The following is an 18,216-nucleotide window of genomic DNA, read 5'->3' on the forward strand; positions in this document are numbered from 1 at the left end:
AACCCATCGGTTGCTTGTACACCGATTAAAGTGCTTTAGCCACTCAAGACCTATCTCGTTATCGGTCCCGCCATTTTGGCTTGTCGCAATAGCCCAATCGCCCGGGAGGTTACTTTCTCGGTACCAGTTGGCGAGGTGATATTGGCCCCCACCGATGATAAACGGCTGGATCGCCCAGCCTGCCGCATTAATCGCCTGAATGACCGTAATCCATTCCCGGTTTCCAGGCTGCACTGATTTAGGTCTTCCACGCCTGTCTGTGCCTGTGACAACCATTCCGCTTGCAATCATGCCTATAAGGAAGCCAGTCTCGTCAAAGTTCCAGATATCATCTGATCGAATGCCGTACTTCGCAATTGTATTCGCTACAAGCCTAAACCAATCGCGAATAATAGTTGGATCTTCGCATTTGGCTCTTTGATAGTCATATTTACGAAAAAAACGCATCTTGAGCTCTTTATGTCGCGTGACGAAGTTATGAGCCCAGGGCTTGCCGACAGGTAGCTCGTCGCGGTCAGCGAGCAGTCGGTTGGCCATTTCTTCAACAGCACGCAGTCGGGGAGGAAATCCTCACGTATCTAGGTCGAGAATAAACTGAACTATAATCTTTTCCTCTAGATTTGATAAACGGCGTGATTTTGGAATCCAGTCGCGTCGAGATTGGAGACCATTCTGTCTGCGACTTAAGGTTATGCGATTAACTTTATATATATCTGCAGCGCATCGGAGGCTTAATTTAGGATTAGTTTGAAGTGCCTGAAGGGCAAGAAGTATTCTAGCTTCGTAATTTGGTCTGACATGCTTGGTGGTTGATAAATCAATTGATTAAGTGAAAAGTTAGGTGTAGGAGGGAAAAGTGGTTCACATGCTTGGATGGTTCACATGCTTGGATGGTTCACATGCTTATCATGTACGTTATAAGCTATTAAAATTACAGCTATTTTAGGCTTAGTTTGAATTCTTAAAGAATTCTTTAAAGCCCGGATTTAAGGTGGAAATAAGACTAGGTCACATACTTGTCTAGGTCACAAGCTTTTCAACCACGTTAGTCCCTAATATTCTCTAGTAATATTATATAATTACTCCTAGTTACTGACCTTCTAAGTAATACTTACTTTAAAGGCACCTTTTTACCCAATTTCTATAGGAATATATCTTGGCCGAGTAATAATATTCGCGACTGATACTCGGAAATATATCTAAGAAAAAAGATAGTGAACTAGTTAATTATAAATTATCATATTATACCCCTACTAAAAACATTACCTACTTATAAGCCTTGAGATACTCCTAAATAGTTCATTCTCTTATGGAGCCATTGCCGTATTGCCAGCAGCTAGAAACAATTTCGATCTGTTTCCATCTACATACTCTTCTGATCTGAGGCTGTATTGGGTCCCGAACAGGTGACCTATCCAGTCTTGGCCGCGGTTGATGAAAAGCGACGACCTGTCGTGTATGTAGCCGAGATCTCGTAGAGCGTCCTCTTGATCCGTACTCAGCACTCCAAGCTGTGCCACGAAATCCCTCTCATTTGCGAAATGCTCGGTCCAGTTGACGCGTTCGCAGAGAGGGATCCTGTTTCCCCCAGCATCCGTACCTATCCAGTCGATGCTTGGATTCCCGAACGTGAAGACCCTTAGTCGAGCATCCATTGCAGCTCGATGCATGTTGTTCCTTACAAAATCTTGCAAAACAAGCCTCAACAAGAGACATCCCTGAGAGTAGGCAATCATCACGATATAGCCATTGGACCCCACATTTTGAAGCGCGGCTGACAATTCACGGCTCAGAGCCCTTTGAGCGGCCATGCTACTCGGTGTCCTTTCAATGAGAGCGTTTTGCCGTCCATTGGTGTCTCTCTCTCCAGCACACTCGATCAAGTCCCAAAGGATACCATCACTCCTGTTGAAGACGCCCCGGATATCCCTGTTAAATGTATCTCGCAGCTTTTCGCAGTACAATTGAAACCAGAAGTATTCTCCACAAATCCCATTCACAAAAAGCCATTGCTCGCCGTGATTGGGGGTGTTGTCTGGAGCTCTGGTCGTGAGTGCTGGTGGAAGTATGACTGTCCCATTGTTGCCAAAATCGCTCCTCAGGGTTGTGTTTATGGGGAGCTGGTCGAGAGACCTGTTTTGCTTGCCCATCAAGAAGATGTGAGAGAGCGATTTAGCTAGGCGTTGCAGCTGACAAATCAGAGTGTGCCTGTTCATCGCCCTCGTGAGGTCTAACTCGTTGTAGCGGTTGTATCTCCCGTGTACGTTTCCGCCGTTCGGACTGCCGTCCATCGAAAGTGCAGTAGCATAGAGTTTTGCTGGCTCTACTAAGCCGATCAGAAATAAGACCAAATCGGATTTGCGTTCCAGTATGAATACCAGGGTCTCTCTATTGGCGTCATTGGTGAATATTTCTGTCCATATCTGGAGCGCCTGCGCAAAGTCTGTCTGGCCAATTGCCACGAGGGTGCATCTCATGACTTTGAAAACCACATTCTTCACAACATTCCCCGCCCCTTTGCAGAAGATTGTTCTTGCCGCCTCCAGGATGATGTTCGCCTCTGTCTCGCTAACTGCCTCTTGAATGCGCCGTGTCACTTGAGACAGCAAGCTTCTCAAGCTGTCGTCGTGTGCCTTGCGCAATATTTCTTTGACGATTTCCAGAGCCTCGTTCGGGTCAGCCAGTGCTTGAGCAGCCCAGGCAACAGTTCCTATAGCCGAGCCAGCTACATTTGCACCGATTCCAAACGCACCTTCAACCACCTTTCCACCGGTTTCAATCACAGCACCAATCTCGTTACCCATCCTCTCTACAGGAGAGTGGCAAAATAAAAGAGTAATCGTTTATCGAGAGTGAGGATGACGAAGAGAGCTGAAGTGAGAAAATTGTAAAAGTTGGTTTGGTGAGAATCTCCCTATTTTGACTTGTAATAAGTTATCATGACAGAGAATATGTTGAGCGGATAAGGACAGGACGAGAGTGCGTTGAATCTTATAACTCTAAGAGAAAACAGCCTGAGCCATGGTACTCCACAAGTCATTCCAGTAGGGCTAGATCTGACGCTACTATGGACACTGACCAGGCCCGAAGACGTGCACAAAGCAAGGTTGCATTAGCATGTCAGAGATATCTTAGAACACAATGTCGTATTACTTGCGAAGATACGTATCCTCCTTTAGCTGAGCGGGTGCCTACTGTCTGCTTGTAATTCACTAAATTACACATTTTTCGTCCGTGCGCTAGCCCCCTGTCTCCATTATCTTCATGAAACTACATCCTTTTTATCCGTGCACGTTGGTTGGAATTTAAACGCCTCACTGCCTCGGCCCCTACTGCACAATAACCTGAGGAACTCTAATATGTACTGGTCTGAGCGTAATGCCCCTCACGATCTCGTGCGGCAGACCTGGTAACTATACCCTATCAGAATTACTAGGTGAATAGCATTTAAACTCTGTTAGCCCGCCGAACTTACAAGGTTAGCCCTACTTCCGTTAAGCTGCGGAGGTAAGCTGTCAACTTGCAAAAGACGGCCATTTCCTGCGATAGGGAGAAAAGCTCGTCCAGAGGTAGGTTGGGGAGCGGCGCATCCGGTCGAAAGACACAATTCACGTGGTAGCAACGGCACCATGTGAGCCGTCATGATGCGTTTGGTCGTCATATCCCTATTCGAGCAGCGTATCACGTTTTCTTCGTCTGTAGACTGCCTTGAAGTGCGAACTCAAACTGCTGTTCAGAATTTCCAGAGTTCAGGCCACAGGTTTAGTTAGTGGGTGTATTGCGCAAGAAGTGGATGTTGCGAACATGCGATGAACGGGGCGTGGGAAGTTCCAGAACACCACATGTTTCGGCACTTGAAGACATTCGGCCAACAGGCTATTATCATATCACATGGCTAAAGTATTGGAGTTCTTGGTTGTAGTGCATTGATTCACTTGCGTTTGACCAAAAGATCAGATATCAGCCACAAAACCTTGAAAAAAGCGTAGAAGGCTATGGATTGCTATTGGGCCAAAACCAGAAAAGGATCCTGTTCAATGTTGATATACTTGAGTGGGCCAATTCTGTAAAGTCTAGCTGGTCCCTTTTCCCTTCGTTGATGCTTTGTTAGTGGATGTTGTCGATATAGGGTTGAGGTTCTTTGGCAAGTGGAGAAACTGGGCGGCCCGGAGTGTCAAGCCAGACAAGGCCCCGGTTTGGTATACCCCATAGATAGTGTAATGCGAGGAGTCGCTAAAAATAGCTTTTACTTACCTGAAGTAACTATGTCGGAGGAAAAAACATAATTCAAAACTATTTTATGCCTATTTTACAACATTTACGTATACAATTCGTCACCATTTTCAACAGCCATTTTTGGCTGTCATCCTTTACAGTAGTATTTATTCGATAACTACTAAACCACTGCTATATGCAAAATATTAACCATACGGTAGCCATCCTTACCTGAAACTAATTTTGTAAAACCCTTCCAAAGACGAAATACGAAAGATCTTGTATACAGTTTGAATACATGGACACATATATTTTCGCAACTAATCTGGCCCTGAATTAATCGTACGACTCTCCGCTTCTGAAACCAGTCAGCCACATATGTATGTGCGATGTCACTCGAAGATCATCGCCAAATCAACTATATGTTAGCTACACTATTTCGCACACTTCATGGCCTTCCTGTCATACATACGTAGGTATATACACATTGCATACGTACTGAAAGTCTAAAACGCCTACTCTTCTATTCCTAATTGTCGTGTACCCCTAATTGTTGCCTACCCCTGTTTATTTCTCACGTGTTTGTTTACCTCCCGTCTATTCCCATGTGGCCATACTATGGTGACTTATGTTTTCTCATTTCGATCGACAGTCTGCGGGCGCATTACACGCGTAAACGGTTACTTCAGCTTTTTTACACCGTCTACTCTCTTTGCTGTAATTTCAATACGAGGTTTCCTCCAACAATCTTTAAAACTTCGTGCCATCAAAAGGCTGCAAATAAGTAGGTTTCAAGGGTGCAGGACCATATCGCCAGGACGTCTCGACGACAAGACTAAGGGTGACCATCACCAGGACGTTATAGATGTAACTGACCACCTGTATCGCAAACCGCCATAAGAAGACCACCAGCCTACAAGTAAGCATAGTTCCAACGTAAATACCAACACGTAGAGCAGAAGCGCCGTACTTCAGGTCGGGAGCAATATACAGGACATCGATACAGCCGGCAGTCACTCTTAAGGAAAAGCTCCTCCCGGCACTTTTAAAGGCCATCGGCAGGATTATTGGGATTAGGAGGATATACAGCTAAATTCACTATATAATTGTAAGCTAACTACCGTGTCATTCAGCTTGCAAACACACAAGAGGGACTTGAAATCATCCAGCACGACTATCATGAACCATTCAGGCCTCGTTGATATGGACCTCGATCTTGTTTGTACCAGTGGCCCTTGTCTTGATATAGGTCAGATCCGGCGCCCGCTGTGGGTCCCCGAGATGGTTAGTCATGAGCCAGGTGCCGTTGTCCTCTAGGTTGAAACCGGTGCCGGTGTCAATAAGGCGGGCTTTAAACTCGGACTGGGCTGAGACCGCGTGGGCCTCAACCATATCGGTGCCTGTGTTTCTGATCTTTATATAGTACAGGTCGGCAAACTGGCCGCTGCCGATTCGTGGAGCGAGACACCAGGTACCGTTGTCCTCGACGGCGAAATCGGTACCAACCTGCTTGGTGAAGCTCTGATATCGAGACTCCTTGCTGGCGACGTGGTACTCGATTTTGCCGGTGCCCGTGTTGCGTGTCTTGATGTACACAAGGTCTCCCTTCGCTGACATAGTCCAGACGCCGTTGTCCTCAATGTGGAAGACAGTGCCCGTCTGGAGCACAAACCGCTGGTAACGGGACGCAGCGTCAGCGACATGTACCTCAATCTTTCCGGTGCCCGTATTTCGCGTCTTGATGTAGACAAGGTCGGCCTTGCCGTCGCCCGTGTAGTCCTGCATCAGCCAGGTGCCGTTGTCCTCTATGTCGAAGACGGTGCCTGTCTGAATGATGAACTTCTGGAAGCCTGACTCCCTGCTGACAGCATGCACCTCGATCTTATTGGTGTCCGTGTTTCGCGTCTTGATGTAAACGAGGTCCTGCGTGCCGCTGCCGTCGACGTCGGCAAAGGTCCATACGCCATTGTTCTCGATGTTAAAGGCAGTGCCGGTGGCGACGATTCTCTTCTGGTAGGCCATGATTAGGATGTTGTTTGGAGATGTGAATATGAAGTTTGGTGTAAATGTAATGTCTGGTGTTTTGAGCTTGTTTGTGGTTAGATCTTGGGTTCTTGGTAGCGCTATGGCCTTCTTTATATACCCTGTACTGATCATCTTGGTGTCGAACTGTCGGACTCTCCCATACAGTCTTCTCCTTGCAAAGGTCCACCTCTTCAGCTTCGCTCAGTCCGACACAAGAACACATCTAGACCTCGTTCTCAGCTCGCCACAAACAATATCACATTTCCGTCACTAGACTATTGAGATAGAAGTTTGTCCAGTCAGGCCATTCATGTCGTCTTCAGCCAGACATTGTCAGACACAAAAGTTAGTTGTCAGAATGAGGCTTTCCAGCCATCGTCGCAATTCGTTCTCCGGGACCAGGCTATTAATTCTCAGGCAGCCATGCGCGCTGTGTGTCTTAAAAGCCAACAGCTGACTCTTTCTCTCTACACAGCCGAGTTATCTTTCGGCCAGATTCCTTTATCGAACTGCTACCTGTTCATATCAGCCAGCCACAGCGAACCATGGGGCAGGGGGAAGCGATTCTGACACTGGATTTATCAAGCCACAGCGCATGAGGGGCCATTTCAGCTCAGTGTGTCTGCCATCCTTGGCTGCTCTCTTTCCAGGATACCAGCTTAAGTGGATCGAATTTGCAGGGGGCATGCGGCTTGCCTATTAGCTAGCCATAACGAGGCCCAAGCATGCCTCACAGGAAACACAGGAGAAGGCTCTGTGGCATTTATTGTTGAAAATATAGTTTGTGCCTTTTATTATATTAAGTAGTAATTTCTTATTTATATTATTAGTAAAATTCTTAGTATTAAGAAGAGTATCTACTTAAGTAATATCATATTTGAAATACCTAAGAGGCAATATAGTACTATTTAATAATCTGTTTAGTTATAAAATACCTCCGTAAACCGTCGGCACTTATGGCAGAACCCTGGAAAATGTTGCTCGCTGCAAAGCCGGAAAAACAAGCTTGTCTTATGTCGATCTCATGGTGCTAGGCGTTCTAGACCAGACCTAGTCTACTAACGTTAGTCTATCCGTACCCGTACCGAATTTAAAGCTATTCTGTAGTTAGTTATTACCCCACATTCACAGCATTGGTTGGCAAGACGAGGAGGTCCAACTGCGTTTTAGGGCTGTACACCGCGGCGCCCTGTTCTGCTGACCAGGATGGCATCCCAGGATCAGTGCATTCATCTCACAGAGATATTCACTCGCTGCTTGTCCACCTTTACATATAAAAGTCTATTTTGACTGGCAGCATGAAAACAGGTTCTCGACAATTTGGCTTCTCATAAGCTCTTCTCCGGATAAGCTCTATAAGCTATATAAATGAGATAATGTTTCGAGTCGCTGCCGTTCCCAATCACAAGACGTGACCGGTAGAGTCCGTGACCTTCCGACAACGAACAATCCCGATTGCAACCAAGATCTTATGCAGTGCACTGGGAGTAAAAATCGTTTAGCACCTTAGGGATAGGGTGGACCTACTGTACCAATTACCACTGGTAATGGCACCCAATATCATTTTTTCTAGCCCGTGCATCAGTCTCTTGATCTTAGGTTCTAGGTTCGAATACAAAAATTACTCGGCCTGTGCGCCTTCCCTCGCTTACATGGTATGGTTTAGTGTACTAATCCCCTGTCGCTCAAATAAGTAGGAAGCGGCTTGATCGGCTCAATGTTGAAATGGAAGAGAACATAGTGCATGATGACCGTATGTACAAAGAGATGATCAAATACAACCCGGCCTAGGTGCCCTGTTATTTCTCCGGAAAAGACAGAAGCTAAAAATGGCCTAGATCATCTCACTCACATTCGTAGCATTGCTCCAGTGCCATTTAGCCCGTTCCGAAAGCATGGCTTTGCCATATAGTGGGCGTTAGGGCCACTAAAGGGATGGATAACAGAGTTTCTTCCTTCCCCGAGGAAAGAGAAAACAGCCTTGGTCTATGGCCGTCTTCGGTTCTAATGCAATCCCGGTCAAAATCCCCAAAACGGCTTGCTTGACCGGCTGCAGCCATAAAAGCCCCTCAGCACAGACTGACCAAACAGGGCTTGGTGGCGGGCAGCCGACTACGCAGCGATGGAAGCACAGGGCCATCGGGCGTTCAGTGGCACTTTGATAGACTGACAAGTGCAGGCGAGCAACTCAAAAGCGGCTCGGCGAGTCACTTAGTGGTGCGAGAGGACAATTGCGGCATGGCAGTGAGGAGAGCCGAATGGGCAATCATTGGCTGTCGTATGTTTCCTCAATTGCGAGGTGACACGCTTTACCCCGCAAACCATGTTAGTATCAAGTTGTTAGGCAGATCGGCCCGCTCCGCGAAGACAATTAAGACCTGACGAAGGAACGTGTATTATGGATTCGCTCTCAAAGAAAAAAGCCTCCGACTGCATTGCAGGTATTGGTGTTTCCTGTCTCGCTTCATTCTGAATACCGACGAGTGACGAGTTGCTTTGTGTATGGTGGTGTGGTTGCGCCATTTTCTCAACCAACGTAGCGGAAGTTTCCTCCGCCCATTGCTACCTGAGCTGAGGTGGCTAGCTGTAAGGTTGCAGGTCTTGTTCCCGACTGTCGTATGTTCGAAAGAGGCCCGAGCGTGGTCTGAGCAAATGCCCATTTTCCGTCCTTGCAGCCTTATGGACCTTGGCATTGTGGATTACCATGTAGATCATTCTCAGTGGGTTTTGATCGCAACAGCGCATCCGCGATTACGGACTGAAATTAGATGGTTAATAGGAGTTGCGCATTTGCGACTTTGCATTGCCCAGGGCTAGAAAATGGAAAGAATATTATTCTAGGAATATATAACGTATAGGTCATGGATACCGCGTGAAATAGTAAGCAAGTGAAATACGTTCAAATTTACCTGTAGTTACACTTTTAACGCTAATTTTTCTGGAATATTATCTAAATTCCAGGATACGGTTAATATAGCTAAAACTTATATTATGTATAACGTACATGATAAGCGAGTGAAACAGACAAGCGAGCGGAACACTTTTCTTCAGCTATCAAAATAGAAATCACCAGAAAAACACAACAAACCATCCAATCAATTAAAATTAATCGCTATACTATTCTTTACATACTGCAACAACTATCTGACATGTTCTTGCGTTATGCCCAGTCTTGCCGCATGATCCACAGCGTCTTTCCTTCGCTTGCGCCGACCTTCCTTGACCACCAATTCTCGACGATTCGCCCCCTACCTGCGTATCAACATCCATCTGATCAATTGCTTCCCTTCCTTCATCTACTGTCATTACCCCTCTTTTCTGTAACCGACTTCTCTTTGCCCTCCGCCGCCGGCTTAGTGTCTCATTCGCCTGTCGAAGGTCGTGGACCTCGGACCTCAATAAGGCATTCTCATGCATCATTGCCTGTGTTCCCTTAGAAAGAGACTTTAAGGCTGCCAAAATTGACTCTGGTGAGCTACTATGGTGCCTGCCTATTCGCCTTTGGAGGTATTCAGACTGATATTGGGCCTCAAGTACGGTCTTGGGCGTCTTCGAAACCCAAGGGGTTGAGGGGTCGACCTCCTCTTCAGCCGGCGTTGGAGTCCGTAGCTGTATATCAAGCTTTGAGACTATACTTTCCGGGTCGATAGGAATAAGCCCGGCCCCTCTAAAGGCAGCCCTGATATTTTCTTCTGTCATAGTAGCTTGAAATGCAGCATAGAAGGCCGGAAAGAACTCGGTCTTGGAAACGTGGGTTATGGAGCATCTGATCAGATGCTCTATTTCTCGACCGTAAGCCTTCTTAAGCAGCCCAAAGCACCCAACATCAAGGGGCTGAAGCAGGTGAGACGAATGAGGTGGCATACAGAGCGTAATGATCTTGTGTTCTTCGCAATATATCTCAAAGTCGGCTGAGTGGCGACTTTCGTGCCCATCAAGGATTAAAAGACGATAGCGATTCTTTGATTGCTTGGTAGTACACCGGTCGAAGTGCTTTAGCCACTCAAGTCCTATCTCATTATCCGTCCAGCCATTTTGGGACGTTGCAGTAGCCCAGTCGCCCGGGAGGTTGCTTTGTCGGTACCAGTTGGCGAGGTGATATTGGCCCGCACCTATGATAAACGGCGGGATCGCCCGGCCTTCCGCATTGATCGCTTGAATGACGGTAATCCATTCCCGGCTTCCAGGCTGCACTGATTTTGGCCTTCCGCGCCTCTCTGCACCTGTGACGACCATTCCGCTTGCAATCATGCCCATCATAAAGCCAGTCTCGTCAAAGTTGTAGATTTCATCAGGTCGGATGCCATAACGTACATGATAAGCGAGTGCAACAGACAAGCGAGTGCAACAAAAAATCCCGCAATTTACATCTTCCCAATTTAATCAATTAATTTTCAACCACCAAATATGTCAGACCCAAATATTGAGGCTAGGATTCTTCTTGCACTTCGTGCCCTTCAAAATGACCCAAAATTAAGTCTCCGACGCGCCGCAGGCATTTACCAGGTCCGTTATTGGACTTTACATCGCCGACAGAAGGGTATCCTTTCTACGCGTGATTCTATCCCAAAATCACGCAAACTATCTGATCTAGAGGAACAGATCATAGTTCAGTTCATTCTCGATCTGGATTCGCGAGGATTCCCCCCGCGACTGCGTTGTGTTGAGGAGATGGCTAACCGATTGCTCGCCGACCGCGAGATGCCGCCTGTCGGCAAGCGCTGGGCCTCTAACTTCGTCAAGCGACACAAAGACCTCAAGACGCATTTTTTCCGTAAATATGACTACCAGAGAGCCAAATGTGAAGATCCGACCATTATTCGCCACTGGTTTAGGCTCGTAGCAAATGTAATCGCCAAGTATGGCATCCGACCTGATGAAATCTATAACTTTGACGAGACTGGCTTTATGATGGGCGTCATTGCGAGCGGAATGGTCGTCACAGGTGCTGAAAGGCGTGGAAGACCAAAATCAGTGCAGCCTGGAAACCGGGAATGGATTACAGTCATTCAGGCGATCAATGCCGAGGGCCAAGCGATCCCGCCGTTCATCATAGGTGCGGGCCAATATCACCTCGCCAACTGGTACCGAGAAAGCAACCTCCCGGGCGATTGGGCTATTGCGACGAGCCCTAATGGCTGGACAGATAACGGGATAGGCCTTGAGTGGCTAAAGCACTTCGACCGGTGTACAACCAAGGGATCAAAAAATCGCTATCGTCTTCTGATCCTCGACGGACACGAAAGTCACCACTCGGTCGACTTTGAGAGATATTGCAAGGCAAATAAAATCATCACGCTTTGTATGCCGCCTCATTCGTCTCATCTGCTGCAGCCTCTTGATGTCGGGTGCTTTGGCCTGCTTAAGAAGGCTTACGGGCGAGAAATCGAGCATTTGATCAGATGCTCTGTAACCCACATTTCCAAAACCGAGTTCTTCCCAGCTTTTTACACCGCCTACCAGGCCACAATGACAGAGAAAAATATTAAAGCAGCCTTTAGAGGAGCCGGACTTGCTCCTCTCGACCCAGAAAGTGTAATCTCGAAGCTTAATGTGCAGCTGCGGACTCCGACGCCTGCGGAGGAGGTAGTTAGCCCCTCAACCCCTTGGGTCTCAAAGACCCCAAAGACTATCCTTGAGGCCGACTCTCAGCTTGAATATCTTGAAAGGAGAATCAAAAGGCATAAAAGTAGCTCTCCAGAGTCGATTCTGGAAGCATTGAGGTCTTCTTCTAAGGGAACAAAGATAGTTATGCATAAGGTTGCCTTATTAGAGGCCAGGGTCCAAGATCTTGAACAGGCAAATGAGATACTAAGCCGGCGGCGGAGGGCAAAAAGAACCCGGCTACAGAAAGGAGGAGTGATGACAGTAGAGGAAGGAAGGCAAGTAATTGATCAAACGGATGCTGATACGCAGGCGGTGGCTGGACCATCGAGAAGTGGTGGTCAAGGAGGGCCTGCGCGAATGAAGGAAAGGCGCTGTGGAGCGTGCGGCAAGACAGGACATAATGCAAGGACCTGTCAGATAGTTGTCGCTATGTCTCTGGAAGAATATAGTGATTAATTTTACTTAATTAATAGTCTGTTGTGTTTTTATGGCTATTTCTATTTGAGATGTTGGGATGTTGTGTTGCACTCGCTTGTCTGTTGCACCCGCTTATCATGTACGTTACTCGATATCTTTCTAATAATTCCGTCACAGGCGGTAAGTGTGATAGTACAATGACGTTCTTATTCGTTCCTCAGATCATGGCATTACCCTTAATAAAGCAGTGTGTTCCCGTCGATAATTTAGAATAAGATCACGATCTTTGCTTTTGAAGCTATAATTTGTATCATAATTATATACTACTCTTTAAAAATGGCTGAGAACTTGATGGCGAAGGCGGCGGAGTCAGTTTTGGGTCATAGCGACCAGGACCGTGCCACACACGTTGATATCTCGAATCCAGACCGCGAAGGTCACAAGTACGCGGATGAGAGTGGGGAGAAGATGAAGGCATTAGTCTGGATCGGCAAGAATGATGTCCGCGTTGGTCTGTTCCCTATTCCCGGCGAGTATGAGCATAGACTTGCTGACGTGCCAATCAGTTGAGACTAGCAAACCTCGAATTATTGAGGACCACGACGCGATTGTGAGAGTTACTGGTACATCGATCTGTGGCAGTGACGTTCATATCATGCATGCAGCGATTCTTCAGGCCGAGAAGGGCGATATTTTAGGTCATGAGTTCTGCGGCGTTATCGAGGCTGTGGGCTCAGCTGTGACCAAATTCTCGCCAGGAGACCGCGTCGTCAATAGTTTCGTTGTCTCATGTGGCAAATGCGAATTTTGCAAACAGAACCTAACCACGGCTTGCGAAAAGACAAATGCATCGACAGTTCATGAGAAGCTGTATGGCTCACGGATGGGCGGCATTTTTGGGTACTCTCATTTTACTGGCGGCTATGCTGGCGGCCAAGCCGAGTTCGTGAGAGTTCCCCTTGCCGATAACAACTTGCTAAGGCTGCCTCACTCTGTGCCGGACGAGAAAGGTCTGTTCGCCTACTGAAACTGCATGCGCTTTCCTAACGTTCAATAGGACTGTACCTGTCTGATGTTCTGCCTACCTCATATCATAGTGTCTACTACACAGGAGTCAAAGCTAATGACTGCGTTGCCATCTGGGGCCTTGGCCCTATCGGCCTCATGGCCTGCGTCTGGGCGTTCCAGATGGGGGCTAAGCGCGTCATAGCCATCGACAACAACTGGCGCACCGAGTATGCAAAGCCCAAGATTGAAAACCTGGAGACAATCAATTACACTACCCTTGCAAGCGGCGAAACTGTGCCGGATAAAGTCCACGAGATGGTCCCTGGCGGGGTTGATGTTAGCATTGATGCAACTGGCGGCGAGTATGCCAAAGGGTGGGCGCATAAGCTAGAGATATGGGCAGGTCTGGAGCAGGACACGAGTGAGATGATAAACGAGTGCATTCGCTCCACGAGGAAATTCGGCGCAGTTGGCATAATTGGTGATTACGTCGGAGGTGAGTGTTCCAACGAGTATCAGCTGCAGTCATCATGATGATAGTGCAGTCACCAACCACTTCAACGTGGGTTCTCTCATGGAGCGCGGCATCCGCCTGATCGGATGCGGCCAAGCTCCAGTTCAAAAATGTACATCCACTCCGTTGCCTGTTTTGGGCGATTTCCAACATATTGTACAGTGCAAGCACTAACCGACGCTGTAGACTGGGAAGACCTCCTTTATAAGGTCGAAAATCTAACAATTGATCCTACTATAATGCTTACTCATCGTTTCAAGATAGATGATATTGCTAAAGGGTACTACGTGCAGGAGAAGAGGGAAAAGGGTCTCGTCAAGTGCTTTGTAGAGACGCGTTTTTCGGCTCGGCCTGCCCCAGATACGCCAGAACTCACCACCCTATGATGTATTTTTAATAGACTCCAGAGAAAAGCGTCAGCAGAATGGAAATTTTAAAACGGTGCAAACTAAGATTCAGTCGTCAGTCTATAATATGCACTCAGATAAGTCGAGCGCACTGCCAGGGTATGGAATTTCAAGAAACTATCTCCCCTACTGACCCTGGAACGAAGGACAGAAAGCGAAGAAGGGCGGTGACCGTTTATAATTGAGAATTTATACCATACCATATAAACTTTAATATGATCAAACACCGGATATACTTGTAACACACGCAATAAATGTGCTGGCGATGACGCTCGCTGCCAATCTTCAAACAGTCCGTGCAGCGAGGAGTCGGCGACCACGATCGTGCTTTGTAACATGTCAAGTGCCGCATGGCCAGCCCCATATGACGATAAGCAGAACTTATGAAAAATGAACAGGTCGATGACGAGAAAACGAACACACAAATGGGCATAGCATGACACATCATTATCGCATTGTGATGCCATCCCATACCCCGCTACGCACCAGGTTAAAGAACAAGGCATAAATACCTGAACTTAATTGTAAACTCTGCTCACTCTACTCATCATTCATCTTTTCTGATGTTTGCATTTCGCTCACTTCGCCGTCTACCGTCCACTAGAATCCGAGAGATTCAACAGGCGCGGCTATTCAGCAAAACTTGCTTTACCATGTCGCAACAGAAGGAGACGGCGTCATATTCCGATCTGAAAGTTTCAGATGAAGCGCACCAGCAGCATGGCTTTGATCACCCATTTATGCAAAAGGGCCCCCGGTAACTAGTGGTATTCGAATCTGGTGAAGGTGCCATGCTCAAAGATGTCGAAGGCAAGGAGTACCTTGATGCTATGGCAGGCATCGCAGTGGCCCATCTAGGCCATGGTCGTAAGGACCTTGCCCAAGTGGCATACGAACAAGTTCAGTGGCCCAGTCTAACCAAAGCCATCTCTTCAATTCTGTAATTTTTGGCTAATAGCCGTGGCGTAGATGTCCAAGCTGGAGGTAAGCTCGAACCAGCGCAATCTTACGAGTACAAACGCCATCAAAGTATGTGAGCGCCTCTCCGGTCTTGCCGCACAGGCATTCCAGGAAAAGATGACTGGCTCCCGGGTCTACTTGACTGCCGGCGGTGGCGAGGGAATCGAAGCAGCCTATCATCTGGCGCTGCGCTACTGGAATAAGTCTGGTCCTCTGGGCTCGAGCCTAGGCGGGGGATATAGGAAACAGAAGCTCATCTCGTTCCGCAATTGCTATCGCGGTAGCACATTCATACCAGCTTCCATGAAGCCAGAGTTTTCGGACTATGGATGGAAGAGATGGATGGAGGGCGAGTCCGAGAATGTGTGCAAAAGTTCGCCACATGAGTTGTTTATGGACAAGAAAAAGATGAAGCCGGGCGAGAATGTCGGCCAAGGGGCTGGTAAGTTCTGTGAACCCCTGCGGACCTCGGCGTTCTGCTGACGCTTAGGTTCAAAAAGCGAGACAGCTGGAAGAGGCCATCATCGGCGAAGGACCCGAAACTGTTGCTGCATTCGTGTTTGAACCGGCCCAAGGTGATGGCGGTGCCGTAGATATGCACCGAGAGTTCTTCCCTCTTGCACAAGAGATATTTAAGAGGCACGGCGTATCGATGATCGCTGATGAGGTGAAGGGATGCATCCCCGTTTGGTTTGTGCTGTACTGATCAATGGCACGACATGAATTCTAGATCATGGCATTTGCCAAAACCGGCCATTGGTTTGGCATGGAGCTCTATGGCGTCTGTCCAGATATCATGGTTATCAGCAAGGGGCTGACCTCTGGCTACCTACCCATGGGTGCCGTGATATACACCAACGAGTTATGGTAGACGGCATTCAACAGTACCAGCACCAAACTAATGGCTTCTGACGTTTGGCAGCACGACTACACATGGTCTGGACATCCAGTTTGTGCTGCTGTAGCACTTCGTGCACCTGACCTGATTGATTCGGAGAGCTTGATTACCAAATGTGCTGAGCGCGGGCGTGTCTTTCTCGATATCTTGAAGAACAAGTTAGAGGGGCTACATGTGGTTCAACAAGTGCGAGGGACTGGCGTCGCAAGTATGGGAAGTATATCAATCTGTGCCCGGGCTATGCATGTTATACATATGATGCAAAACAAACCTAACACAATGTATGATCATTTAACTACTTTACTATGACGCAAAACTTTCCCAAGGCTACTTGCGTTAAGTCTAGAAACAGGTATTTGATAATTCGGTTGTTTATGACGGCTTGATGTTATCCGTATGTTTGAAGTATGACTTGTAGCTTATTACATTAATTATCGAAAGACTCTGATGCGGTCACTCCTAGAGATTTAATCCAATTACAGCTATGCCATTTGGGCAAGCCGGACCCATAGCATACTAAGCAACGAGCTCGAAATGGAATTGCGACTTATAAGGATATAACAATCATTGAATTCCATGTTCATTAAGTGGTTACGTGTCCTAACGAGGGATAGGTCGAGAATGAAGCCTTCAGTTGAGTACTCCTCCTCCCCTTGAGACTCGTGTAACGTTGTGTAGCCGCTAATGTCATAGTGGAACGCCCACTTGCAACAGCAACCAATGGTGTTCGCGCTTTTAAAGCTAACAATTTCATTGGGTGGTGTTCTCTCATCCGCGGTCCAGAAGTGTGTGACGTAAATTACAAGTTCCTTTGGGCTTGTAATTCGTACCAGTTAAAGCGCGTCGTCTGTTACTATGCCGTGGCGAAATCGTCATCACTCCATCATCGCATATAATGATAGACTGATATGAAGGGCCATCCCTCGCTGATAAATTCTTTTTCAACTTCGTAACGTACTTCCCATTTATTAGCTTATCAACAATGTTTCCAACCCGCGCCATTACATCCCCACAACTCAGGGCCGTATTTAGAAACCGACCAATTTATTATACACAACATTCACTGAAATCCACTCTTGCCATGGCTTCCATTTCAGACGCTATAACCAAGGACCATCGCGAGCTGAAAGAGTACTACAATGAGGTAGTAAAATCCACAGATCTTGATCATCAAGAACGTTACGGCAATCAGTTTACCTGGGAGCTCGCTCGCCACTCAGTAGGCGAAGAGCTTATTGTCTATCCCGCATTCGAGAAATATCTGGGATCCAAGGGTAAAGAGATGGCAGAGGATGACCGGAAGGAGCACCATAGAGTTAGTCTATTCAGGACCTAAAAGCTATAGGATGAAGTGCTAATTAGACAAAGGTCAAAGAGCTCCTTAAGGAATTTCAGAACATGAAGCCAAAGGAGCCCGAATATATTCCAAAGCTCAAGGAGCTGTGGGCAGTGCTATCGAAACATATCGAAGAGGAAGAACGTTCGGATTTGCCAGCTCTTGAAGATGCATTGCAGAAGCATTCCGGTGATTCGGAATCAATGGCTAAGACATTTGGCTTGACCAAGGCATTTGTGCCATCTCGGAGTCACCCGAGCGCTGGCGAGCATCCGCCTTTTGAAACCGTGATGGGGTTAATCACCGCCCCTATTGATCATATTGCGGACATATTTAGGAAGTTCCCTAACAAGACTATATCGCCTAACCCTTCTACTAAATAGATCGGGCATAATAGGGCTCTATGAGATTACTTCTTTATTGCCAATAGTATTACACACAGATTGGAAGCTATAATGAGCTAATTCAAATATTAAGCCTCTTTTTTAAGATGTAAAGGATTATTATCCAAGATGAGAGGGTCAATGTACAAGTCAATGCATCGATCAATATCAGCTCCAGAAAAGATGGGCGAAACATGACCTCGGTCTACATCATCGATCCTCCCACTTTCACTGAAAGTGGACGTTTTGCAATACTATTGGCTGGTAATCCCTGTGATAACCCCGCATTCCACTTTCACCTGAAAGAGGACTCTGAACAACATACCCCAGCAAAATGTAAGCCAAAGTGGTGATCTCGTCATTTCATTGGTCGACTTTGCTTTTTTTTGCCCATCAGAGAGTTTCAACTTCAAGCTATGCAATGCCCTATACGCGGCGACGCGCGT

At 47.1% G+C, this 18,216-nt stretch overlaps 5 protein-coding genes across 5 annotated transcripts; 3 read left to right on the forward strand and 2 right to left on the reverse strand.

Annotated features, from left to right (window-relative positions):
- Positions 1–1,307: 1,307 nt before the first annotated feature.
- Positions 1,308–2,804, reverse strand: FOXG_16743 (uncharacterized protein; the record flags this gene model as incomplete). Its single annotated transcript, XM_018396760.1, has 1 exon — positions 1,308–2,804. The coding sequence occupies one exon, from the start codon at positions 2,802–2,804 to the stop codon at positions 1,308–1,310; it is 1,497 nt and encodes a 498-aa protein (XP_018257524.1).
- Positions 2,805–5,403: 2,599 nt separating this feature from the next.
- Positions 5,404–6,237, reverse strand: FOXG_16744 (uncharacterized protein; the record flags this gene model as incomplete). Its single annotated transcript, XM_018396761.1, has 1 exon — positions 5,404–6,237. The coding sequence occupies one exon, from the start codon at positions 6,235–6,237 to the stop codon at positions 5,404–5,406; it is 834 nt and encodes a 277-aa protein (XP_018257525.1).
- A 6,363-nt stretch (positions 6,238–12,600) lies between these two features.
- On the forward strand, positions 12,601–14,172 carry FOXG_16745 (oxidoreductase; the record flags this gene model as incomplete). Its single annotated transcript, XM_018396762.1, has 5 exons — positions 12,601–12,775; positions 12,831–13,274; positions 13,322–13,768; positions 13,818–13,898; positions 13,973–14,172. The coding sequence occupies 5 exons, from the start codon at positions 12,601–12,603 to the stop codon at positions 14,170–14,172; spliced, it is 1,347 nt and encodes a 448-aa protein (XP_018257526.1).
- Positions 14,173–14,984: 812 nt separating this feature from the next.
- Positions 14,985–16,024, forward strand: FOXG_16746 (uncharacterized protein; the record flags this gene model as incomplete). The annotated part of the gene is made up of 4 exons (XM_018396763.1): positions 14,985–15,092; positions 15,163–15,595; positions 15,654–15,820; positions 15,884–16,024. 4 exons carry the CDS (start codon positions 14,985–14,987, stop codon positions 16,022–16,024), a joined length of 849 nt encoding a protein of 282 aa, XP_018257527.1.
- Positions 16,025–17,132: 1,108 nt separating this feature from the next.
- Positions 17,133–17,770, forward strand: FOXG_16747 (uncharacterized protein; the record flags this gene model as incomplete). The annotated part of the gene is made up of 2 exons (XM_018396764.1): positions 17,133–17,366; positions 17,420–17,770. The coding sequence occupies 2 exons, from the start codon at positions 17,133–17,135 to the stop codon at positions 17,768–17,770; spliced, it is 585 nt and encodes a 194-aa protein (XP_018257528.1).
- Positions 17,771–18,216: the final 446 nt, after the last annotated feature.

Source organism: Fusarium oxysporum, chromosome 15, assembly GCF_000149955.1.
Source record: "Fusarium oxysporum f. sp. lycopersici 4287 chromosome 15, whole genome shotgun sequence".
Classification (NCBI taxonomy): Eukaryota; Fungi; Ascomycota; class Sordariomycetes; order Hypocreales; family Nectriaceae; genus Fusarium; species Fusarium oxysporum.